This window comes from Salvelinus fontinalis, chromosome 18 (genome assembly GCF_029448725.1).
Source record: "Salvelinus fontinalis isolate EN_2023a chromosome 18, ASM2944872v1, whole genome shotgun sequence".
Classification (NCBI taxonomy): Eukaryota; Metazoa; Chordata; class Actinopteri; order Salmoniformes; family Salmonidae; genus Salvelinus; species Salvelinus fontinalis.
In genome coordinates this window covers 24,010,716-24,036,810 of record NC_074682.1, presented here as the reverse complement: position 1 = coordinate 24,036,810, position 26,095 = coordinate 24,010,716, and the positions used below count along the sequence as shown (strand labels likewise).

General features: G+C 45.0%; 2 protein-coding genes across 5 annotated transcripts in view; one reads left to right on the top strand and one right to left on the bottom strand.

Annotated features, from left to right (window-relative positions):
- The window catches only part of LOC129815185 (voltage-gated potassium channel subunit beta-2-like), a 175,390-nt gene extending 158,239 nt beyond the window's left edge, over positions 1-17,151 (top strand). For all 4 annotated transcript variants that reach the window (XM_055868681.1, XM_055868682.1, XM_055868680.1 and 1 more), the window contains 9 exons: positions 1,935-1,979; positions 3,039-3,082; positions 4,035-4,121; positions 4,654-4,739; positions 5,744-5,864; positions 6,169-6,263; positions 10,323-10,443; positions 12,533-12,621; positions 14,001-17,151. In XM_055868681.1, coding sequence (XP_055724656.1) covers positions 1,935-1,979; positions 3,039-3,082; positions 4,035-4,121; positions 4,654-4,739; positions 5,744-5,864; positions 6,169-6,263; positions 10,323-10,443; positions 12,533-12,621; positions 14,001-14,090 — 778 coding nt within the window. In that variant the 3' untranslated portion in view covers positions 14,091-17,151. The remainder of the gene's footprint in view (positions 1-1,934; positions 1,980-3,038; positions 3,083-4,034; positions 4,122-4,653; positions 4,740-5,743; positions 5,865-6,168; positions 6,264-10,322; positions 10,444-12,532; positions 12,622-14,000) is intronic.
- A 6,678-nt stretch (positions 17,152-23,829) lies between these two features.
- LOC129815184 (multiple epidermal growth factor-like domains protein 6) overlaps positions 23,830-26,095 on the bottom strand; it is an 89,018-nt gene continuing 86,752 nt past the window's right edge. The window contains exon 38 of the mRNA XM_055868678.1: positions 23,830-25,800. Coding sequence (XP_055724653.1) covers positions 25,733-25,800 — 68 coding nt within the window. The 3' untranslated portion in view covers positions 23,830-25,732. The remainder of the gene's footprint in view (positions 25,801-26,095) is intronic.

The following is a 26,095-nucleotide window of genomic DNA, read 5'->3' as shown; positions in this document are numbered from 1 at the left end:
GTCGGGCAGAGAGAGAGATACAATATTAATGGAGTTGGGCAGAGAGAGAGAGAGATACAATATTAATGGAGTCAGGCAGACGGGCAGAGAGAGAGAGATACAATATTAATGGAGTTGGGCAGAGAGAGAGAGAGATACAATATTAATGGAGTTGGGCAGAGAGAGCGAGAGATACAATATTAATGGAGTTGGGCAGAGAGAGAGAGAGATACAATATTAATGGAGTTGGGCAGAGAGAGAGAGAGATACAATATTAATGGAGTCAGGCAGGCGTGCAGAGAAAGAGATACAATATTAATGGAGTGTTCCTCCTCAAAGCTACTGAATAATGGAATGAATGTGTCTCCTGTACTCTTTTACCTCGTCACCTGTGTGTGTGTATTGTACTTTTTTACCTCGTCATCTGTGTGTGTGTACTGCACTATTTTACCTCGTCAGCTGTGTGTGTATACTGTACTCTCACCTCGTCAGCTGTGTGTGTGTACTGTACTCTCACCTCGTCAGCTGTGTGTGTGTACTGTACTCTCACCTCGTCAGCTGTGTGTGTGTACTGTACTCTCACCTCGTCAGCTGTGTGTGTGTGTACTGTACTCTCACCTCGTCAGCTGTGTGTGTGTACTGTACTCTCACCTCGTCAGCTGTGTGTGTGTACTGTACTCTCACCTCGTCAGCTGTGTGTGTGTACTGTACTCTCACCTCGTCATCTGTGTGTGTGTACTGCACTATTTTACCTCGTCAGCTGTGTGTGTATACTGTACTCTCACCTCGTCAGCTGTGTGTGTGTACTGTACTCTCACCTCGTCAGCTGTGTGTGTGTACTGTACTCTCACCTCGTCAGCTGTGTGTGTGTGTACTGTACTCTCACCTCGTCAGCTGTGTGTGTGTACTGTACTCTCACCTCGTCAGCTGTGTGTGTGTACTGTACTCTCACCTCGTCAGCTGTGTGTGTGTACTGTACTCTCACCTCGTCAGCTGTGTGTGTGTACTGTACTCTCACCTCGTCATCTGTGTGTGTGTACTGTACTATTTTACCTCGTCAGCTGTGTGTTTGTACTGTACTCTCACCTCGTCAGCTGTGTGTGTGTACTGTACTCTCACCTCGTCAGCTGTGTGTGTGTACTGTACTCTCACCTCGTCAGCTGTGTGTGTGTACTGTACTCTCACCTCGTCAGCTGTGTGTGTGTACTGTACTCTCACCTCGTCAGCTGTGTGTGTGTACTGTACTCTCACCTCGTCAGCTGTGTGTGTGTACTGTACTCTCACCTCGTCAGCTGTGTGTGTGTACTGTACTCTCACCTCGTCAGCTGTGTGTGTGTACTGTACTCTTTCACCTCGTCATCTGTGTGTGTGTACTGTACTATTTTACCTCGTCAGCTGTGTGTGTGTACTGTACTCTCACCTCGTCAGCTGTGTGTGTGTACTGTACTCTCACCTCGTCAGCTGTGTGTGTGTACTGTACTCTCACCTCGTCAGCTGTGTGTGTGTACTGTACTCTTTCACCTCGTCACCTGTGTGTGTACTGTACTCTTTCACCTCGTCACCTGTGTGTGTACTGTACTCTTTCACCTCGTCACCTGTGTGTGTGTGTACTGTACTTGTACAGTGGTGTGAGGGTCACTGGTCTGACCCTGGCCCAGGTCATGTTTACTGGCCCAAGGCAGTGTTGTATCTCCTTTGTGTGTGGTGTGTAGGAACCTAAAGGGTGTGTTAATAGGCACCTAGTCATCCTGCCAGTCACGACATATAAGACTTAAGGCACACAAGCCCTCACCTCTAGATACCGTCACACATTTTTCCAGCCCGGCCCTCTGCCCTCTCTGTTAGCCAGAGCACCAAGTACACACTCTCTTTGTGCTTCATTGTCTGTGTACGTCCTGTGTACAGAGGGTCTCACATGTAAGTTGTAATGGGTTTTCTCTCCCATCTCTTTGTAGACGTTCCAGTTTGGTGATCACAACCAAGATCTTCTGGGGCGGAAAGTATGTTGACTCTTCTCTGGGTGTCATTGTGTCCTAATGAGAGATATGCTGCTGTGTGTAATTTGTCTGGAGTTGTGAGTGACTGGCGCTGTAATGGAGTATCTATCTAATGTAGTAGTAATGGAGTATCTATCTAATGTAGTAGTAATGGAGTATCTATCTAATGGAGTAGTAATGGAGTATCTATCTAATGTAGTAGTAATGGAGTATCTATCTAATGTAGTAGTAATGGAGTATCTATCTAATGTAGTAGTAATGGAGTATATATCTAATGGAGTAGTAATGGAGTATCTATCTAATGGAGTAGTAATGGAGTATCTATCTAATGTAGTAGTAATGGAGTATCTATCTAATGGAGTAGTAATGGAGTATCTATCTAATGGAGTAGTAATGGAGTATCTATCTAATGGAGTAGTAATGGAGTATCTATCTAATGGAGTAGTAATGGAGTATCTATCTAATGGAGTAGTAATGGAGTATCTATCTAATGGAGTAGTAATGGAGTATCTATCTAATGGAGTAGTAATGGAGTATCTATCTAATGGAGTAGTAATGGAGTATCTATCTAATGTAGTAGTAATGGAGTATCTATCTAATGTAGTAGTAATGGAGCATCTATTTAATGGAGTAGTAATTGAGTATCTATCTAATGGAGTATCTATCTAATGGAGTAGTAATGGAGTATCTATCTAATGTAGTAGTAATGGAGTATCTATCTAATGTAGTAGTAATGTAGCATCTATCTAATGTAGTAGTAATGGAGTATCTATTTAATGGAGTAGTAATTGAGTATCTATCTAATGGAGTATCTATCTAATGGAGTAGTAATGGAGTGTCTATCTAATGGAGTAGTAATCGAGTATCTATCTAATGCCCTCTGGTTAATGTGATCATGTGTAATCCACACTGAATCTATATAATGGTTTTTAGTCAAGCTGAAATGTATATCATGTGATGTTGTTACTGCAATGGACTAAATGATAAAGAGAGAGAGAGATTATATGATGGAAAGACAGCAACTGCTATAATTCAACTGTGGAATGTGTTTTTCACCCATAGAGCAGAGACTGAGAGAGGCTTATCCCGAAAACACATTATAGAAGGTAAGTAAGCTGCAGACGGACACACGGACAGACAGATCACACAGATCATGACATTGCCACGAAGTCAACATGTGGATGGTAGAGTGGTTACAGAGAGAGATAAAGACTCCCAATTTCAGCCCCTCTGCAGCTAATGACCTGGTTCTGTGTGTTAGTGCATGAGTGTGTTTGTGTTGTGTATTTGAGGCCTGGTGCTATGAACAAATCACTGAAGCATATTGCCAGGGGCACACGGTACAGTACATCGACTGACAGCTAGTTTATGCCACTGTCTAGCAGCGTAGACCAACACATGCTTACAAACATACTGTAGTGTGAGTTTAACACAAACTCCATGGCTTTAACATCCCACTCCTTCACACTCACCATCAACAAACATTGATATTGCTGGCTAATTAAATCAATGTCCACTCTCCGTGGCTCTGATGCACATAATTGTCTAAAGTCAATGTAAAGTGCAGGGGATGGAAATTCCGCAGTGGAAAACAATAATCTGAGAAGGAAAGAAGAATGTGAAATCTATAAAGAGGACATAGACACCACCACCGTTGATACAATGTAGCAGTCAGAGGCTTTACCTCGATTAGGAATCTACTCTACCACCTGCTTTGTCTCTAAAAACACAATTTTTAGAGGAGCGGAGTACTGTATAGTATGTCACACAGATCAAAGACAGGACGAGAACTTTAAATGTTGATGGTCAATCAAACAAAATACCTCCTAATTATTAACTTTGGCTCCAGGGACAAGAGACTGTTTTGATAATTGAGAGTTTGGGACTCTCTTGGGGGTTTGGAGTTGTATCTGTAGAGGAAGAAAAACCTTATTACAATCACATTTATATTATATTGAGCACTACCTCACAATAGCATAATCAATGTGATATGGCTGCAATCATTTCCCTGAACAATAGCAGTGTGTGGAACTGTGCCTGTGATGCATGTCATTGTAGGTTTAAAGGCCTCACTGGAGAGACTGCAGCTAGAGTATGTGGACGTGGTGTTTGCAAACAGACCGGACCCCAACACTCCCATGGAAGGTAAGGAGGAACATCTTGGTCCTCTTCTGTCACTGGCTTCTGCTGTCTGCCTCTTCTCTATTCCCCTGATTTCTATTCCCCTGATTTCTATTCCACTGCTATGTTCTCTCCATCCTAGAAGCTCACATTCTGGGATGCTGTAGGTCGTCTGAGCATTCTCTGACATGGCTATGTCCACCCTAACTACAGTGGGCTCCAATATAACTGGCACCCCTGACTGGCAATGCACAAACAATACTGTACAAAATATAAACAATATAATTATAGAAAGAAACTGAAAATACCAACATGTGAGAAATACTGTGCTACACCTCACCCCATTCTTCCTCACTGGCAGCAGTCTAACACCATAGGTAGCGTTAAATAAAAGTGAAACACTTCGAGAGAGAGAGAGAGAGAGAGACGAATCCCTATTTCGCTCTCGCTCATTCTCATTCTGTTTGCATTTTCTCTCTTGGTTGCTCACAGGCTCAAACACAGCATTGGTCTCTCCACTCACCGTAGTGTGTGTGTTTCTTTCTTTGATTGGCAGAGACGGTGCGGGCGATGACCCATGTGATCAACCAGGGCATGGCCATGTACTGGGGCACGTCCCGCTGGAGCCCCATGGAGATCATGGTGAGACGGGCTGAAAGTAAGCCAGTACAGAGTACCGGCAAAATAAAGAAGAATGTGCCTATCACAATGATTAAAACAAAGATGTCAAGAAAACTGTAGGATATTTCACCATCATTTATCATTACCGCCTGTCAGCCACATGAGAAATTAGTGAACAGACTTGAAAACAGGTGTATACACTCTAAAATGTGGTGTGGTTCGACATGAACACTAACATTTTGCAAAGGCAGAAATGACTGGGGAAAGTTAACAGGGATAACTAGTCAGTTGCACAACTGAATGCATTCAACCGGAATATTGAATGCATCAGAGAGAGGCGGTGGGTTGCCGTAATCGACGACCACGTCATCGGGGACCAAGACGCGGCCGGACAGCTGTGGACGCAGCAATTCAGGCTGCTACAAGTGTGCCTAATAACAATCGCCGAATGTCATTGTACCTTCTGTGTTTTAATAGATGTGTCTTTCAATTGGTCAAATGGCAGGTGCACTGTTTAGATGCTGTAATTATTTGAGTGGACAAACCTGCGCAGGCAGCCTACTTTTTAAAGTGATTTGTTTGACAATCAGATGAAAACATCATGCCTGGTTGTGTTCATGCCACATGAAAAGATAATAAATGCATTTTTACGGTTAAATGACATTTATTTGTGGACTGGCGCTATGAACACGTCTTTACTGTTAGGCCCATATATGTTTTAGTTCATGTGCACACGGGAGGTCCCGTACCAGGAAGAAATGTAATCTACTCTCAACTCTGGGTGAGACGCACACACACACACACGCACAGTCTCTTCTCCTTCCGGTCATCATTCTGCCCAGACCCAGTCTCACCACGGGCAATGGCATGCCACTCACTGACTGTGTTAGACTCTGACAGACTCTGACCATGACTTTCACAGTATTGATTGATGGGCATCACAACCTTCTCTTGCTTTGATTAGCTGGTGGCCACCGTACAGTACTCTTCAGGCTGACGGCTGCTGTTCCCTGTGTGTCCTGTAGGAGGCGTACTCTGTGGCGCGGCAGTTCAACCAGATCCCTCCTATCTGTGAGCAGGCTGAGTATCACATGTTCCAGAGGGAGAAGGTGGAGGTGCAGCTGCCAGAGCTCTTCCATAAGATAGGTGAGTGGAGCTGGTCTGGACAGACTGATATAACACAACAGTATTTCATACACAGGGATAGCTATTCAATGACTAGTATTATAGTTGTTATATATCACTCTATAATTGCCGAGATGTAAGTACGCTGCAGCTTACAAAGGTTTCTGTGGCAATGTTATGCTTTTAAATACAGTAAATACTTAGCCTTACAAAAAAAAAGGGAAGAGGATGGATGCTCTCCTCGTCAGTCTAGACAGAACTTCATGTCAATACTGAGTGGTGGTGGTGATGGGGACAGGCTGATCCCATGTTCCCATGTTCTCAGGTGTGGGGGCGATGACATGGTCACCGCTGGCCTGTGGGATCATCTCAGGGAAATACGACAGCGGGGTACCACCTTACTCCCGTGCTTCTCTTAAGGTAGTGCTACCCCCACCCCTCTTCTGGGACCCTGTTCACCTCTCAGCTCGTATGTCATGTCAGCCCCTCTTCTCCCCCACCCCTCTTCTGGGACCCTGTTCACCTCTCAGCTCGTATGTCATGTCAGCCCCTCTTCTCCCCCACCCCTCTTCTGGGACCCTGTTCACGTCTCAGCTCGTATGTCATGTCAGCCCCTCTTCTCCCCCACCCCTCTTCTGGGACCCTGTTCACGTCTCAGCTCGTATGTCATGTCAGCCCCTCTTCTCCCCCACCCCTCTTCTGGGACCCTGTTCACCTCTCAGCTCGTATGTCATGTCAGCCCCTCTTCTCCCCCACCCCTCTTCTGGGACCCTGTTCACCTCTCAGCTCGTATGTCATGTCAGCCCCTCTTCTCCCCCACCCCTCTTCTGGGACCCTGTTCACGTCTCAGCTCGTATGTCGTGTCAGCCCCTCTTCTCCCCCACCCCTCTTCTGGGACCCTGTTCACCTCTCAGCTCGTATGTCATGTCAGCCCCTCTTCTCCCCCACCCCTCTTCTGGGACCCTGTTCACGTCTCAGCTCGTATGTCGTGTCAGCCCCTCTTCTCCCCCACCCCTCTTCTGGGACCCTGTTCACCTCTCAGCTCGTATGTCATGTCAGCCCCTCTTCTCCCCCAGCCCTCTTCTGGGACCCTGTTCACCTCTCTGCTTTCTCCTTTGGTCTCAGCTCGTATGTCATGTCAGCCCCTCTTCTCCCCCACCCCTCTTCTGGGACCCTGTTCACCTCTCTGCTTTCTGCTTTGTTCTCAGCTCGTATGTCATGTCAGCCCCTCTTCTCCCCCAGCCCTCTTCTTATCCTGGCTCGTTCCTGTCCTAACAGATATTTTCTGTGTGTTTCAGGTTCTAGAACTTGGTGTGTCCTAGATGTTTGTTTTTGAGTGCCCTGTGACAGCATGCACTGTGTACCAACTCTGTGTACAAATTCGACCATGACACGACGTGTCAGGTTGTGTCAACTCAAGCAGCTTATCTCACATTTTCACACACACAGAGGCCCACGCATGCACACACGCACATACACAGATATATACGTACTGCATCACAAATTCAGAAACTAGGGTATAATCTTTCCCTGTGTTGTCACGGTGGCATACAGGATTGCTGTAGGTGCTCTGAGCATTCTCTGTGGCCCCAACCAATGTTCCCTCTAATTTGTTTCGGCACTGAGCAAATTTAAGGTCTGCTGAGCGCAAACTTGAAAGTTGTGAAAATTCTTCCAGCGCGTGTTTACTGTGACTACTGAGGCTGTACCAACTTTAAGTTACAGTTTCAGACAGTGGTCAGGAAGACTACTGTGGCTATTTGATCATAATGTAGGCCTACCAGAGTGGCCTTCCATCAAAAACAATGGAGAAAATGCATTTTAATAGGGAAATAGCTATTCTATCATTCAGCCTACAGTAGCAGCCAATGTGTGGTGTTCAATGTAGTCCTACATTCCATGAGACTTTTGGAAAAAAACATGCAGGGCTTGACATGAACCTGTTTATCCACTTGTCCTTCAGAGAAGGAGGTGACTGAAAATGTTGTGTTGTTTGATGCAAGAAACAAAATAAAATGCATTATTATTCCCATACCATTATTAGAGAGAATCTGACAAATTATGCTACCCTCTGCCTATTGGTTACTTAGCTTATTCCTGACTGTCTCAAAATACAACACTGCCCCTTTAAGACAAAAAAAAGCTCTTTACCTGACTTGCTTTTCAAAGATGTCTAGAATTGCACGTTGCTCTTGTAGGAAGCAGTCACTCCCCTATTGCTGACTGCAGTAAAACTGGGATAATAACTCACTAACTAGCAAAGGATATGAACAAAATGTGCACATATGGCTACATGCAGCTCTCAAAACAAGCGCATGTACTCACGACCACAGCTCTAAACACAGTCCAGTTCAAAGTAAATTGAACTTATCCATTTATGGCAATGGTCTATTTGCATATACAGCGCATTCGGAAAGTACTCAGTCCCCTTGACTTTTTCCACATTTTGTTACGTTACAGCCTTGTTCTAAAATGGATTACAAAAAAATGTTGTCATCAATCTACACACTATAACCCATAATGACAAAGCGAAAACAGGTTTTTAGAAATTTTTGCAAATGTATTAAAAATAAAAAAACTTAAATACCTTATTTATATTAGTATTCAGACTCTTTGCTATAAGACTCGAAATTGAGCTCAGGTGCATCCTGTTTTCGTTGATCATCCTTGAGATGTTTCTACAACTTGATTGGAGTCCACCTGTGGTAAATTCAATTGATTGGACATGATTTGGAAAGGCCCACACCTGTCTATATAAGGTCCCACAGTTGACAGTACATGTCAGAGCAAAAACCAAGCCATGAGGTTGAAGTAATTGTCCGTAGAGCTCCGAGACAGGATTGTGTCGAGGCACAGATCTGGGGAAGGGTACCAAAACCTTTCTGCAGCATTGAAGGTCCGCAAGAACACAGTGTCCTCCATCATTCTTAAATGGAAGAAGTTTGGAACCACCAAGACTCTTCCTTGAGCATCTCTGGAGAGACCTGAAAATAGCTGTTCAGCGACGCTCCCCATCCAACCTGACAGAGCTTGAGAGGATCTGCAGAGAAGAATGGGAGAAACTCCCCAAATTCAGATGTGCCAAGCTTGTAGCGTCATACCCAAGAAGACTCGAGGCTGTAATCACTGCCAAAGGTGCTTCAACAAAGTACTGAGGAAAGGGTCTGAATACTTATTTAAATGTGATATTTCAGTTGTTTTTTATATATAAACTTGCAAAAAAAAAATCTAAAAACGTGTATTTATTTTGTTATTATGGGGTATTGTGTGTAGATTGATGAGGGGGAAAACTATTTAATCAATTTTAGAATAAGGCTGTAATAATTCAAGGGGTCTGAATACTTTCCGAATGCACTGTAGACCTACTGCAGCTCTGATTGGTTATGCTGCACCGATCTGTGTAGAGTCTTGTGCAATAGAATCCTACTCCGATGCGTTCTGCCTCCAACAACATCTCTTGCATAGTTGGTTTTGTTTTGGTATGTTGCATTGGCTACATTGCGTTGATTCAATCATAATTGCCACAGTAAAGGGAAACGTTGATAGTGTTAACTAACAGGGAAAACTGTTCAATCTCGTACTTCTCTCCATGGGCTGAGATTTCTTCTGAGCTCTGCACGGAAGTCTAGGTAGCTGCACGGCAGTCTCGGTGCTACTTCCCGCCCGCGCGCAGTTTAGAAGGAACATTGGTCTTAACCCTGTGCAGTTAAGGAAACCAGTTCTCCTTCTCGCTATGAAGCTGATTTTCTCCTGCGTAGTGTTGATTCATATGTTGTGATGTTGATTCCTGGATAGTGTTTAAACATTCCAGGAACTTTCAATAAATGTGTAGGTTTTCCCGAAATCCCGGTTGGAGGGTCCCTGGAATTAGGAGGGAATAAGCAGGGAATCCGGCATACAACCAGGATTTATGGAAAACCATGGAAATGATTGAAATTCCTGCACTTTTGCAACCCTATTCCTGATTAACAATGGTGTGGATGGCTGATCAGTCACTGAAAGCTTGCTTGTTCCTGATCTGTCACTGTTTCAATCATTGGATCATATAGTAAATGAAATCCCTGTATCAAGGTTGCTTTTTTAGCCTATTGACAAATATGTACATTCATAGATTTTCATAATACACATTTTCTTGGTATTTAGAATTAATTATGCACAATCTTAACAAGAATGAGACATGTATTAACATCCTAAAACATATGTGTGTGTGTTTGTACTGTACTGTATGTGTGTGAAACGTGAGAGATGAGCCAGAGTTGACGAGGTTGAGATGAGAGAGAGTGGGGGGCCTCCTCATCTCTGCCTGCTGGGGCTGTACAGTAAAAGAAGACTACAGTAGAGTTACAATGTTGACAACCAGGTCCTGGTCTACCAAGCAGAGTCACGTGTTTAAAAGCAGGCCCTGGCCGACACAGGTGGTGCAGTGCATCAGTGTTGGGCAGGGCTGTGTTTTTGAGCAGGTGTGCTGTGTTTCAACAGGGCTACCAGTGGTTGAAGGACAAGATCTTGAGCGAGGAGGGCCGGCGTCAGCAGGCGAAGTTGAAAGAGCTGCAGGCAATTGCGGAGCGGCTGGGCTGCACTCTGCCCCAGCTCGCCATCGGTACGCCGACACACACTGCCGCTCTCTCTCTTTCTGTCCGTCTGTCCGTTCCTCGTCCCTCTGCCTCTCGCTTGATTCGCACCCAGATGGTCACTGCCAGTCAGGCGGCTAACCAGATGGTTTTCAGCTGTTGTAGTGTGTGTGTGTGTGTGTGTGTGTGTGTGTGTGTGTGTGTGTGTGTGTGTTTGTGTGTGCATGAGATAGAGAATGTTTGTCTGTATTATGTTGTATGTATGTTTGTGGCAAACTAGTTCTTCTTCCTAAATCCAAACCCGCTTTATCAAGCCAGGGGTAATAACTTGCTATTGATTTTGTTTGTTAGTTTACTGTTTCGTGGTGTGTATCTATATACGACGAGGAAGTTTCTCTTTTCCCCAAGTCAGCAGTTACATGGAATGCCAGACATAAATCCAGTGAGTGGCCCATATTGATTTACAGTCGAACGGGGAGAGGGGGAATGAGCCTGTAGACAGATTCCCAGCCCCATGGAGAGCTATTAAAGTGTCGCAGATGAGAGAGAGACTGGGTAAATCTAGGCCTACACAACACCTCACTCTGCATATCAAGGCGCATTTTACACCCGACCTGTAATGCAGTGTCATAGATTAGGTTTCACGGCCCATTAGCAGACAGCTAGTACACTGTAGCTCCCAATCACTATAAATCCCTGTGGCACTGCCACAAACAGCCTGGACAGAGTTATGTCCGAAGACCACCATTTTACGTCACCCCGGAGCAGTGGTATTAAGTAACTAAGTGAAAATACTTTTAAGTACTACTTAAGTCGGTTTTTGGGGGTATCTGTACTTTACTATTCATATTTTTGACTACTTTTACTTCACTACATTCCTACAGAAAATAATGTACTTTTTACTCCATACATTTTCCCTGAAACCCAAAAGTACATTTCAAATGCTTAGCAGGACAGGAAAATGTTCAGTATCAAGAGAATGCACAGTCATCTCTACTGCCTCTGATCTGGCGGACTCACTTAACACAAATGTTTCATTTGTAAATTATGTCTGAGTGTGCTCCTAGCTATCTGTAAAAAAAAAATATATATATATATATATATATATATACTTGTGCTGTCTGGTTTGCTAAATATAAGGAATTTGAAATGATTCATAGCATTTGCTTTTGATACTAAAGTATATTTAAAACCTTATACTTTTACTCAAGTAGCCTAGTATTTTACTGGGTGATTTATTTATTATTAAGGTATATTTACTTTTATTCAACTATGACAATTTGATACTTTTTCCACCACTGCCCGGGAGTCTCTACATTGGAAAAATGTAAAGATTAAATACACATTAGGCCTCTTAGCTTGACCCGTTTAGTTACCCAAAGCCTGCTATTTTACACAGTTGATAGCCTAGCTTTGCAGCTGTCATACGGTAAAGTAGCAGTGTGACTTCATAGAGGATGTTGGCCAGGCCAGTGAGTGAATAATCTCTCATCTGTTAGACAGTTCCATGTAGACTACTACAGCCATCCCATCCTGACCTGAGGAAACCTTGGTTGTCATATGAAATCCTGTAGGGTCAGACCTGTTTCTGGAAGTGGACTCTGTCTCATCTTCACCGCGGTGTCTGGAGGTTCTAATCCCACACTGACAGTGTTTGTACCTCACAGCAGAGGTTTGAACACACTGGCACAAAGTCTCAATGCAGTAGTACACTATTCCTCTTATACAGTATCAAATATCCCACAACTAGATTAGCAAACACAGTGGGGTTGTGTTTTAGGTGTGTAGGGTTAGGTATTGTGTGTTTGTGTGAGTACTGTATGTGGGGTGCATGTGCTTAGTAGTTATATTTTTTGAAGAGACATTAGATGTTTGTTACGTGTATGATGCAGTGTTATACTGTACATGTTTTTGGTATGTTTGAGGTGTGTGTGTGTGTGTGTGTGTGTGTGTGTGTGTGTGTGTGTGTGTGTGTGTGTGTGTGTGTGTGTGTGTGTGTGTGTGTGTGTGTGTGTGTGTGTGTGTGTGTGTGTGTGTGTGTGTGTGTGTATATGGGGGAAGCAGGGTTGTGTGTTTGCCATGATGGGGGTGTCATTGCTGTTTACCCGTCCCCTACAGCGTGGTGCCTACGGAACGAGGGGGTGAGCTCCGTACTCTTGGGGGCGTCCAACACCGACCAGCTGATGGAGAATATAGCAGCAATACAGGTGAGAACACAGTGAGGATCCAGGTGAGAACACAGTGAGGGTCCAGGTGAGAACACAGTGAGGGTCCAGGTGAGAACACAGTGAGGGTCCAGGTGAGAACACAGTGAGGATCCAGGTGAGAACACAGTGAGGGTCCAGGTAGGTGGGTGGGTGGGTGGGGGTGTGTCTGCGCAAGAGAAAGTGTGCAGATTTGCATAATATGTCAATGAGTATTGATATTGAATCAACATTTTGAATTGGTTCAAAATGCCATCTCTCCCTGTCCATAACCATCTATAATAGAATTGTTCTTGTTTTTGTCTTTCCTGGAAAGAGCGCTGCCTCTCGGCCAGTCAGTTTGTTGTAATATGCTTGGATGCTTTACTGTACAAGTTAATAAGGTCAGCAGAGTATCAATCAACACGGACATTTGAGGCTAGCTTGCGGCGCTGCTACTTTGCTAGATAAGATTCTCTCATTTAATGGGATTTTCAAACCATCAGGGTTTTATGTTCTTTCATCACATTATGTCTGGCTTGAGATAAATTGTTTTCCCATTTCCTAGTATGTGCAGTGTGTGTGTGTGTGTGTGTGTGTGTGTGTGTGTGTGTGTGTGTGTGTGTGTGTGTGTGTGTGTGTGTGTGTGTGTGTGTGTGTGTGTGTGTGTGTGTGTGTGTGTGTGTGTGTGTGTGTGTGGGGTTCTACTATCTTTGTGGGGACCAGAGGTCCTCACAAGGATAGTAAAATAAGGACATTTCGTCGGTCCCCACAAAGAATAGGGCTATTTTAGGTTTAAGGGTTAGGTTTATGGTTAGGGTTACAATTAGGCTCAGCGATTAGTGTTAGGTTAGGGGTTTAGAGTTAAGATTAGTTTTAGGTTAGGGGTTTGGAGTTAAGATTAGTTTTAGGTTAGGGGTTTGGAGTTAAGTTTAGTGTTAGGTTTTAGGTTAGGGTTTTGGAGTTACGATTAGTTTTAGGTTAGGGTTTTGGAGTTAAGATTAGTTTTAGGTTAGGGGTTTGGAGTTAAGATTAGTTTTAGGTTAGGGGTTTGGAGTTAAGATTAGTGTTAGGATTTAGGTTAGGGGTTTGGAGGTAAGATTAGTTTTAGGTTAGGGGTTTGGAGTTAAGATTAGGGTTAAATTAAAGGTTTATGGTTAGCGGTTAGGGCAAATAGGATTTTGAATGGGAATCAATTGTTTGTTCCCCACATGGATACTAAAACCAATATGGGCATGGGAACTCAGTGCATTTGATATTTTGTTTACAAATGTTATGCCCACATTACCAGGGGCAACATAGTATACAATATACATAGGGTACAAAGTCTGTGCAATCTATACACGTGAACCAATACCTCTTGCCTTCTGTTTCCTTCAATGCATCTGTAATTTCTCCTGCAGGTTCTTCCCAAACTATCCTCCTCAATCACACACGAGGTCGATAGCATCCTGGGGAACAAGCCGTACAGTAAAAAGGACTACCGTTCCTAACGCACCACCACGCCAGCCAGCAGTGCTGCTCCAGGGCTGCTGCAGCGCCAAAGCCCCACCTTTGCCTGATCCTCCGTTTGCTTGAGCTTTTACTGAATTAGACCCCGGCGCATGAGTCTGACCCTGCCTCAGCCACCCTGGGGAGCATCATGTAGACTTACAGAGACAAGAAAAGGATGAAGAAATAGAGAGAGATGGTCACATCTGCAGGGAAGGAAGGACAGATAGAAGAAATATGTATTTTAAAAACTGAAGAAAAAAGAAGTTTAAAAAAACATGCTTGCTTGGCAGCCAGATATTTCTTTTTTTGCATTTGTTTCTCTAAATACTGAATGCATACCAATGGATTTAAGTTTATACAAATATACAACAAAAACTCTGTTGCACATGTATAGACACACATTCATTTTTTGGGAGTTCTGTTTAATATGTACATCACAGTTTCTCTGAAACAGCTGTTAATTTGTGTAATCTACATATTATCAGTGTCCCAGCCTCCTCGCAGGCAGAACAATCAGCACTTTACTATTGTACAGTTCAGTCATTGGGAGGTTGTAGAATACGTGAGAGGATGAAATAACTTAACCATATCACACACGGTGAGTCATTGCACTGTAGGATCTCCTCCCCTGTTCCCCTTAGTCAGTCTGGTCTCCACAGTGCTGGTTCATAACAGACTGTTATTTGACAATAGTCCCTGGCCAACGGAAACACTAGTTGGTTTAAGTGCCCGCCCTTCCTGCCCAATAGGAGTGAAAGCTCAGGGATCGGAAAAGTATTTAATGTCCATGTCTTTCTTTCATGTGTGGACACCTGATGGGGACCTGTCCACTGTCGAACCAGGGGCATTTTCACGTGGCTTTGAGCCAAAGATATTCTAACATCTTTCAACGCCACATCTAAGTGGGTGTGGCTTGTTGGAAGAGTATATCAACCGTCTTAAAGCGTATACTATCCAGCTTATTACCTATTGACTCTCTTCACATGTACAGTATAATCACTTGACCATGCTGTTCTATGCTTATACCCACATACACAGTACACATACATTGTACACTCCTCTACTTAGGGAATGATATGTTGATTTTCAGAAGGCAGATAATAATCTATACATTTTCAATAATCATATACATTGCACCCTGAAGACATCTGCCGCTGCCCTCGTATTCACTCTCTAGCTGTTAGGTCCTCTCTTACTGTGAGACAAAGCGCAAAGTGGATAGCATGTGATACGTCCTCCATGCATGAGCCTTCGTCCAACAGCCTATGGGGATTATTCAAACCAAGCAAAGTCATGGTTACAAGAGTAAACTAACACGTGTATATATAAGGAATACTCACTCCTCTTTCATAACTCATTCTCTGGTTCAATGAGTTCAGTTTTCTAGTACTGTAGGTCAAGATCACGCGTTCAATAAAAACTTGCAGTATCTTTTTTACAATCAGGGTCAAGTCTTAATGCTATTTATGTTTTTGTAGGTATTTGATAGTTTTTTAATGCAAGACTATCAAGTAAATGTTGAAATGTATCTTTCATGCAAACATTTTTATTAGTGCTTGGTAATTGAGTCACAGCCAGTTAACATATTTTGGGTAGGTATATGCAAACCTGCGTAATATGCAGTTCTTTAGTGATAATCCATTAATGTAACATATCTGATAAAGTTCTTAGCTGACTATATCAAGAGCAATTTTGGAATAATTTGATGCAATATTTCATAATGAAAATACTGATAATACAAAGAGATGTCCGGTAAAAGAGTTACGTGGTAACGAAGTTATAAACATGCAAAATAGCATATTGCAGTAATATGATCTCTGGATTGATATTTCTAGGACAATTTCCTGATTGAATATGTGTCATGGAGCCATATGGGAGTCATAAAATGAATCAAAATCATGTACGGTAAGTATTGTTTCATTTCTGGACAGCTGTGACTCCATCACCAAGCACTAATCAATATTTTGCATGAAAGATATATTTGAACAATTACTTGTTAATATTGCATTAAAGCACTAACAAATACCTACAAATGCATATATAGCATTAAGATTTGGCCCTGATTATAAAAATATATTTTTTATAGTGGGAGTGTGACTCCGTTACCCTCCGCAAGGCCTTGCTCTTGTGTCATTGGATTGAAGGGATGTCAATCACGGAGGGGCTATGCTTCGCCTGTCAAATTGAAAGGTGACAAGAATGAGGGGATATTGAATTACAAAATCTTTTTGCTTATTAAACTACGTACAAATATCCTTTCTTTTAGTTATTTAAATGTTTTTAGGTTGAATACTTAAAAAAAAATATATATATATATATATATATAAATTAAATCCATGAAATCATTTTTACACATTTAACCTTTGAAAATAATGTACAAATCATTAACTAAAAAGGATAATAATGTTCTAATGTACATATTGGAGATGTAATTTGCTGTAGAAAAAAAGGGAATACAGTCATGCTTGATTTTGTACAAAGTAACACTCATGTTTAAACCATCATAACTTTAGATAGGATACAGTTACATACATAATGAAGTGTGCTCTAGAAACTACACAAAGTCCTTTATCATTATATATATACACCATTTATTTTTTTATGTAGATGCTAACCATGGTGTGACCTGGCCCTGTAGTGTCAGTGAGTAGGACAAAACTGCAATGATGAGTGAAGTGTAGATGCTTCTCAGGCAAAGTGAAGAGGAGATTTGGAGAATCAGAATAAGTGAGGTGTGTATATGTGGCTAACGCCTCGGGTCAGACAACAAGTAATTGGCATAGATACAGATTCAAAGTGTGTGTGTGTGTGTGTGTGTGTGTGGAGGGGAAACAAATCTTTCTAGCGTCTGTTAAATGTAAACTGTACATTTTGATTTGTCTGGTACTATGTCTTGAGGGAATTAGTGGCAAAGGCCAATGTCCCATAAAAACCCTGTTTCATAATGTATCATGATTTTCTGTCTTACTGTCTTTCAGCAGGGTAATGAGCCAAATGACCGGAAATCATGCAGCAGAAATGTTTCATCAAATAAAGAGCTCAAAGGCACTGTCACAAGGATTTTTTCCCTAGACATATTTGTTGGTCTTTGTCACACTATCAATTCAATGTCACACATACATGCACAGAGCTGTGCACTGATTTGTCTGGTGATAACTGTGATGGTGTTGAATGTAGCTCCATCTCGCCCCCAGGGCTGTGCTGTAGAGAGAGAGGCTGTGCTGTAGAGAGAGAGGCTGTGCTGTAGAGAGAGAGGCTGTGCTGTAGAGAGAGAGGCTGTGCTGTAGAGAGAGAGATTGCGCTGTAGAGAGAGAAACTGCGCTGTAGAGAGAGAAACTGCGCTGTAGAGAGAGAGGCTGCGCTGTAGAGAGAGAGGCTGCGCTGTAGAGAGAAGATGCGCTGTAGAGAGAGAAACTGTGCTGTAGAGAGAGAAACTGCGCTGTAGAGAGAGAGGCTGCGCTGTAGAGAGAGAGGCTGCGCTGTAGAGAGAAGATGCGCTGTAGAGAGAGAAACTGTGCTGTAGAGAGAGAAACTGCGCTGTAGAGAGAGAAACTGCGCTGTAGAGAGAGAAACTGCGCTGTAGAGAGAGAGGCTGCGCTGTAGAGAGAGAGGCTGCGCTGTAGAGAGAAGATGCGCTGTAGAGAGAGAAACTGTGCTGTAGAGAGAGAAACTGCGCTGTAGAGAGAGAAACTGCGCTGTAGAGAGAGAAACTGCGCTGTAGAGAGAGAGGCTGCGCTGTAGAGAGAGAAACTGTGCTGTAGAGAGAGAAACTGCGCTGTAGAGAGAGAAACTGCGCTGTAGAGAGAGAAACTGCGCTGTAGAGAGAGAAACTGCGCTGTAGAGAGAGAAACTGCGCTGTAGAGAGAGAAACTGCGCTGTAGAGAGAGAGGCTGTGCTGTAGAGAGAGAAACTGCACTGTAGAGAGAGATGCTGTGCTGTAGAGAGAGAGACTGCGCTGTAGAGAGAAGCTGCGCTGTAGAGAGGCTGCGCTGTAGAGAGAGAAGCTGCGCTGTAGAGAGAGAGGCTGCGCTGTAGAGAGAGAGGCTGCGCTGTAGAGAGAGAGGCTGCGCTGTAGAGAGAGACTGCGCTGTAGAGAGAGAGACTGCGCTGTAGAGAGAGAGACTGCGCTGTAGAGAGAAGCTGCGCTGTAGAGAGAGAAGCTGCGCTGTAGAGAGAGAGACTGCGCTGTAGAGAGAGAGACTGCGCTGTAGAGAGAGAAACTGCGCTGTAGAGAGAGAGGCTGCGCTGTAGAGAGAGAAACTGCGCTGTAGAGAGAGAGACTGCGCTGTAGAGAGAGAGACTGCGCTGTAGAGAGAGAAACTGCGCTGTAGAGAGAGAAACTGCGCTGTAGAGAGAGAGACTGCGCTGTAGAGAGAGAGACTGCGCTGTAGAGAGAGAAACTGCGCTGTAGAGAGAGAAACTGCGCTGTAGAGAGAGAGACTGCGCTGTAGAGAGAGAGACTGCGCTGTAGAGAGAGAAACTGCGCTGTAGAGAGAGAAACTGCGCTGTAGAGAGAGAGACTGCGCTGTAGAGAGAGAAACTGCGCTGTAGAGAGAGAGACTGCGCTGTAGAGAGAGAAACTGCGCTGTAGAGAGAGAGGCTGCGCTGTAGAGAGAGAGGCTGTGCTGTAGAGAGAGGCTGTGCTGTAGAGAGAGACTGCGCTGTAGAGAGAGACTGCGCTGTAGAGAGAGACTGCGCTGTAGAGAGAGGCTGTGCTGTAGAGAGAGAGGATGTGCTGTAGAGAGAGAAACTGCGCTGTAGAGAGAGAAACTGCGCTGTAGAGAGAGAAACTGCGCTGTAGAGAGAGGCTGTGCTGTAGAGAGAGAGGATGTGCTGTAGAGAGAGAAACTGCGCTGTAGAGAGAGAAACTGCGCTGTAGAGAGAGAAACTGCGCTGTAGAGAGAGAAACTGCGCTGTAGAGAGAGAGGCTGCGCTGTAGAGAGAGAGACTGCGCTGTAGAGAGAGGCTGTGCTGTAGAGAGAGAGGATGTGCTGTAGAGAGAGAAACTGCGCTGTAGAGAGAGAAACTGCGCTGTAGAGAGAGAAACTGCGCTGTAGAGAGAGAGGCTGCGCTGTAGAGAGAGAGACTGCGCTGTAGAGAGAGGCTGTGCTGTAGAGAGAGAGGATGTGCTGTAGAGAGAGAAACTGCGCTGTAGAGAGAGAAACTGCGCTGTAGAGAGAGAAACTGCGCTGTAGAGAGAGAGGCTGCGCTGTAGAGAGAGACTGCTGTAGAGAGAGAAACTGCGCTGTAGAGAGAAACTGCGCTGTAGAGAGAGAGGCTGCGCTGTAGAGAGAGAGGCTGCGCTGTAGAGAGAGAGACTGCGCTGTAGAGAGAGAGGCTGCGCTGTAGAGAGAGAGACTGTGCTGTAGAGAGAAGCTGCGCTGTAGAGAGAAGCTGCGCTGTAGAGAGAGAAACTGCGCTGTAGAGAGAGGCTGCGCTGTAGAGAGAGGCTGCGCTGTAGAGAGAGACTGTGCTGTAGAGAGAAGCTGCGCTGTAGAGAGAAGCTGCGCTGTAGAGAGAAGCTGCGCTGTAGAGAGAGACTGTGCTGTAGAGAGAGGCTGCGCTGTAGAGAGAGAGACTGCGCTGTAGAGAGAAGCTGCGCTGTAGAGAGAAGCTGCGCTGTAGAGAGAGAAACTGCGCTGTAGAGAGAGGCTGCGCTGTAGAGAGAGGCTGCGCTGTAGAGAGAGACTGTGCTGTAGAGAGAAGCTGCGCTGTAGAGAGAAGCTGCGCTGTAGAGAGAGAAACTGCGCTGTAGAGAGAGACTGCGCTGTAGAGAGAGGCTGCGCTGTATAGAGAGAGGCTGCGCTGTAGAGAGAGAAACTGCGCTGTAGAGAGAGATGCTGTGCTGTAGAGAGAGAAACTGCGCTGTAGAGAGAGACTGCGCTGTAGAGAGAGACTGCGCTGTAGAGAGAGAGGCTGCGCTGTAGAGAGAGAGGCTGCGCTGTAGAGAGAGAGGCTGTGCTGTAGAGAGAGGCTGCGCTGTAGAGAGAGAGGCTGCGCTGTAGAGAGAAGCTGCGCTGTAGAGAGAAGCTGCGCTGTAGAGAGAGGCTGTGCTGTAGAGAGAGGCTGCGCTGTAGAGAGAGAGGCTGCGCTGTAGAGAGAAGCTGCGCTGTAGAGAGAAGCTACGCTGTAGAGAGAGAGGCTGTGCTGTAGAGAGAGGCTGCGCTGTAGAGAGAAGCTACGCTGTAGAGAGAGGCTGCGCTGTAGAGAGAGGCTGTGCTGTAGAGAGAGAGACTGCGCTGTAGAGAGAGGCTGTGCTGTAAATCAAATCAAATCAAATTTATTAGTCACATACACATGGTTAGCAGATGTTAATGCGAGTGTAGCGAAATGCTTGTGCTTCTGGTTCCGACAATGCAGTAATAACAACAAGTAATCTAACCTAACAATTCCGCAACTACTAATATGTACATAAAGATATATGAATGAGTGATGGTACAGACGGCATAGGCAAGGTGCAGTAGATACCTGCAGGTATATACCTATGAGATGAGTACTGTAGGGTATGTAAACATAAAGTGGCATAGTTTAAAGTGGCTAGTGGTACATGTATTACATAAAGATGGCAAGATGCAGTAGATGATATAGAGTACAGAGAGAAACTGTGCTGTAGAGAGAGAAACTGCGCTGTAGAGAGAGAGGCTGCGCTGTAGAGAGAGAGACTGCGCTGTAGAGAGAGAGGCTGCGCTGTAGAGAGAGAAACTGCGCTGTAGAGAGAGAGGCTGCGCTGTAGAGAGAGAGGCTGCGCTGTAGAGAGAGAGGCTGCGCTGTAGAGAGAGAGGCTGCGCTGTAGAGAGAAGCTGCGCTGTAGAGAGAAGCTGCGCTGTAGAGAGAAGCTGTGCTGTAGAGAGAAGCTGCGCTGTAGAGAGAGACTGCGCTGTAGAGAGAGAAACTGCGCTGTAGAGAGAGAGGCTGCGCTGTAGAGAGAGAGGCTGCGCTGTAGAGAGAAGCTGCGCTGTAGAGAGAAGCTGCGCTGTAGAGAGAAGCTGTGCTGTAGAGAGAAGTTGCGCTGTAGAGAGAAGCTGTGCTGTAGAGAGAAGCTGCGCTGTAGAGAGAGAGACTGCGCTGTAGAGAGAAGATGCGCTGTAGAGAGAAGCTGCGCTGTAGAGAGAAGCTGCGCTGTAGAGAGAAGCTGCGCTGTAGAGAGAAGCTGCGCTGTAGAGAGAAGCTGCGCTGTAGAGAGAAGCTGCGCTGTAGAGAGAAGATGCGCTGTAGAGAGAAGCTGCGCTGTAGAGAGAAGCTGCGCTGTAGAGAGAAGCTGCGCTGTAGAGAGAGAGACTGCGCTGTAGAGAGAGAGTCTGCGCTGTAGAGAGATGCTGTGCTGTAGAGAGAGAGGCTGCGCTGTAGAGAGAGAGACTGAGCTGTAGAGAGAGACTGCTGTAGAGAGAGAAACTGCGCTGTAGAGAGAGATGCTGTGCTGTAGAGAGAGAGGCTGCGCTGTAGAGAGAGACTGCGCTGTAGAGAGAAGCTGCGCTGTAGAGAGAGACTGCGCTGTAGAGAGAGGCTGCGCTGTAGAGAGAGAAACTGCGCTGTAGAGAGAGAGACTGCGCTGTAGAGAGAAGCTGCGCTGTAGAGAGAGAGGCTGTGCTGTAGAGAGAGGCTTTGCTGTAGAGAGAGGCTTTGCTGTAGAGAGAGAGGCTGTGCTGTAGAGAGAGAGGCTGTGCTGTAGAGAGAGGCTGTGCTGTAGAGAGAGAGGCTGTGCTGTAGAGAGAAGCTGCGCTGTAGAGAGAGACTGCGCTGTAGAGAGAGAAACTGCGCTGTAGAGAGAGACTGCGCTGTAGAGAGAAGCTGCGCTGTAGAGAGAGTGTCTGTCCTGTAGTGAGAGAGGCTGTGCTGTAGAGAGAGAAACTGCGCTGTAGAGAGAGGCTTTGCTGTAGAGAGAGGCTTTGCTGTAGAGAGAGAGGCTGTGCTGTAGAGAGAGAGGCTGTGCTGTAGAGAGAGGCTGTGCTGTAGAGAGAGAGGCTGTGCTGTAGAGAGAGAGGCTGTGCTGTAGAGAGAGAGGCTGTGCTGTAGAGAGAGAGAGGCTGTGCTGTAGAGAGAGAGAGGCTGTGCTGTAGAGAGAGAGGCTGTGCTGTAGAGAGAAGCTGTGCTGTAGAGAGAGAGACTGTGCTGTAGAGAGAGAGACTGCGCTGTAGAGAGAGAGACTGCGCTGTAGAGAGAGAGACTGCGCTGTAGAGAGAGAGACTGTGCTGTAGAGAGAGAGACTGTGCTGTAGAGAGAGAGGCTGTGCTGTAGAGAGAGGCTGCGCTGTAGAGAGAAGCTGCACTGTAGAGAGAAGCTGCACTGTAGAGAGAGACTGCGCTGTAGAGAGAGAGGCTGTGCTGTAGAGAGAAGCTGCGCTGTAGAGAGAAGCTGCGCTGTAGAGAGAGAGGCTGTGCTGTAGAGAGAGAAACTGCGCTGTAGAGAGAGAGACTGAGCTGTAGAGAGAGAGGCTGCGCTGTAGAGAGAGAGACTGCGCTGTAGAGAGAGAGACTGCGCTGTAGAGAGAGAGACTGCGCTGTAGAGAGAGAGGCTGTGCTGTAGAGAGAGAGACTGTGCTGTAGAGAGAGAGGCTGTGCTGTAGAGAGAGAGGATGTGCTGTAGAGAGAGAGACTGAGCTGTAGAGAGAGAGGCTGCGCTGTAGAGAGAGAGACTGTGCTGTAGAGAGAGAGGCTGTGCTGTAGAGAGAGAGGATGTGCTGTAGAGAGAGAGACTGAGCTGTAGAGAGAGGCTGCGCTGTAGAGAGAGAGACTGTGCTGTAGAGAGAGAGGCTGTGCTGTAGAGAGAGAGGATGTGCTGTAGAGAGAGAGACTGAGCTGTAGAGAGAGGCTGCGCTGTAGAGAGAGACTGCGCTGTAGAGAGAGAGGATGTGCTGTAGAGAGAGAAACTGCGCTGTAGAGAGAGACTGCGCTGTAGAGAGAGAGGATGTGCTGTAGAGAGAGAGGATGTGCTGTAGAGAGAGAGGATGTGCTGTAGAGAGAGAGACTGCGCTGTAGAGAGAGAGGATGTGCTGTAGAGAGAGAGGATGTGCTGTAGAGAGAGAGACTGCGCTGTAGAGAGAGAGACTGTGCTGTAGAGAGAGAGGATGTGCTGTAGAGAGAGAGACTGTGCTGTAGAGAGAGAGGCTGCGCTGTAGAGAGAGAGACTGTGCTGTAGAGAGAGAGGCTGTGCTGTAGAGAGAGAGGATGTGCTGTAGAGAGAGAGACTGAGCTGTAGAGAGAGACTGTGCTGTAGAGAGAGACTGTGCTGTAGAGAGAGGCTGTGCTGTAGAGAGAGACTGTGCTGTAGAGAGAGACTGTGCTGTAGAGAGAGACTGTGCTGTAGAGAGAGACTGTGCTGTAGAGAGAGACTGTGCTGTAGAGAGAGAGACTGAGCTGTAGAGAGAGAAACTGCGCTGTAGAGAGAGGCTGCGCTGTAGAGAGAGGCTGCGCTGTAGAGAGAGGCTGTGCTGTAGAGAGAGACTGTGCTGTAGAGAGAGACTGTGCTGTAGAGAGAGAGGATGTGCTGTAGAGAGAGAGGCTGCGCTGTAGAGAGAGACTGTGCTGTAGAGAGAGACTGTGCTGGGTCTCTTGTCTCCCTGTCCAGTGACAGCCTCCCTTCGCACAGCCACTGTTCCATACATATCATAGTATTGATGTTACTATCAGCTCAGAAACCTTTGAAACCAGCCCTGTAGATGAATGATGCTCATCTCACAGAATGCTGTATGTTAGAGATTATTTTTGTATGTTCTGGCCTTTAACGTAGAAGAAGCAGAAGAGGGAGAATAAAAGTGTCTTTTTATTTTCATTTTCAACATGCTGCATTTTCCTCTTAATATTGTATCAGTGTAAAGATAGACAAAAATAAGCTATTTATTTGTATTGTGTATGAATTGTGCAGAAGGCTCTCAAATGAATGCAATGGCAGACTACCTTCTCTCAGTGATGATGCCCTAGCTAGTCATCTCCTGTATGTACATAGTTTGACCTTTATATTTATGGTTGTGGTCACCTCTGCCTTTTCTTTCTTTTCATTTGCAGGCATTGCTAAGTGCACTGTGCTTCAATCTGCATTTAGACAAGATGTACAGCTTCGTCTTTAATGAAATGACAATGAAAAATAAGAATGTAAAAACAGTTCCCTGTGTTTGACTCTTTCATTCATTGATTGTTTTTGTTATTTTACGGGTTATTAACTAGGTGTCCAGATTAGAAAATCCTCTTCACTCCAGTCCTAGACAGTATACACTTACTGTATAAAATATAAATACTGTATATGTAAGAGCACTTTATACACAAAAAACAAAAAGGTACTGTTTACCATGACTGGGCTGAGCCCACTGTCTGCTCAAGTTATATTGTGTCTCCTGAATCATTGTGCAATCCAATGGGGTGAACTCTAAACTTTGAGGATATGAATCAGAATCGCCCACGCAAACATACTTTAGTAAACAAAAATGTACTGACCAATATGTAGATAATATACTGTCTTCTGGTCAACATATAGTGGATTAAAGCGCCATAGCACCAACATTTTTATAACAAGTCGCTTCATATAAAGTACAGAATATCAAACATAACTTTATGGTATTCACTGCAAATAGACATCACAATATTATACTGGATTGGAAATATCATTGAAAGGACTTTTTCAGGTGCTCAAATCACATTGTCTGATAGGAATCACATCACACTACTACTGGGTTATGTTGGCTCTGATGGCTCATTCAGAAGGACAGATTCAAATAATGAATCATTTACAGTATATGATGTAGAAGTGATGGGATTTGTATAATAATGCCACATGTATACTGTTTATCCACATATTCTATGAACATTTCTGGGGGAAATGACAAAAACCAAAGCATAAAACACTACAGAATTGCCAAGTATACAAAACGAATACAGACAATAGTATAGCATTGCATAGTATACAAAACAATTATCAAGTACAGTAGTGAGTCGGTGCATCTCTGAAATAAAAATGAGTGTTAGTGTTGGACGTTCAGCAACTGTTGCCAAACACATCTCCTATATCCCGCGTGGTTTGTCCAGGACGGGAGTGTGCAGAGGAGGCTGTAGTGGGGAGATCTAGGGCTCTATTCAATCTGTATCGCGGAAATTCAGCATTACAGCTTGATTTGATTTTAAAAGCAATGTTCCTGCTTTAGCAGACACTGCATTCAAGGTAAATGCTGCAGATGTCGGCCCAATAGGTCATTACCTTTAAATTGAACGCTTCAACGACACACAATATATAGAGCTCCTAGTCGTGGTAACCACTGTCCGCCCTCTAACTACCAGAAAGGGGGTCACAACATAGCGTACCTCATCACTGATGAGTCAGGTCATGCCTGAGTGGGAGATGCACATGTATACAGTATGCACATGAACACAAACAATGAAAGCCCTGCACAGTTCACAACATAAACACACACACCAAAGCATTATCCACCCTAGAGCAAACACTGAGAACATTTCTCCTTAGAGTCCATTTCTCCATGTCTGTCATCCAGCTCCTGTGGGTGCAGCAGTATCCTGTCCCGTTGGGGTGTGTATGTCTGAAATAATAATATCCACCCTTTTAATTCAGTTTGGCTTCAGCGAAGCTTGTGCTGCTGCCTCAGCCTCTTACAGTCAGAGGCTCATTGGTGATTGGAGCCTCCGACCAAAAAGGGGCGCTATAACGCGTTGTCTAGATGTGCGTTATCCTCCCTCCTGCTTCTGTAGGGGAGGCGTGGAGGCCCACCTGAGGACACACCCACACAGAGGGGGAGGAGCTGTCAGTCGACCCTGTATCTCAGCACACAAGACACACTCATTACAGACAAACAACAACACAACCAGAACCACCAACGGAGGAAATGTGTAACCTCAATGTGTTCAACCTCCCTACAGACAAAAACAAGTATCAGCACTAAAACAAGTTGTTTCTTTTCTAACTCAGGGGAAACGTTCAGCTCCAGTCAACCTTTCTCTCCAGTCCAGCTTCATTTCAGCCCTGTCACCAGATACACTATGCCTGCTGCGGTGAGGGCAGTGTG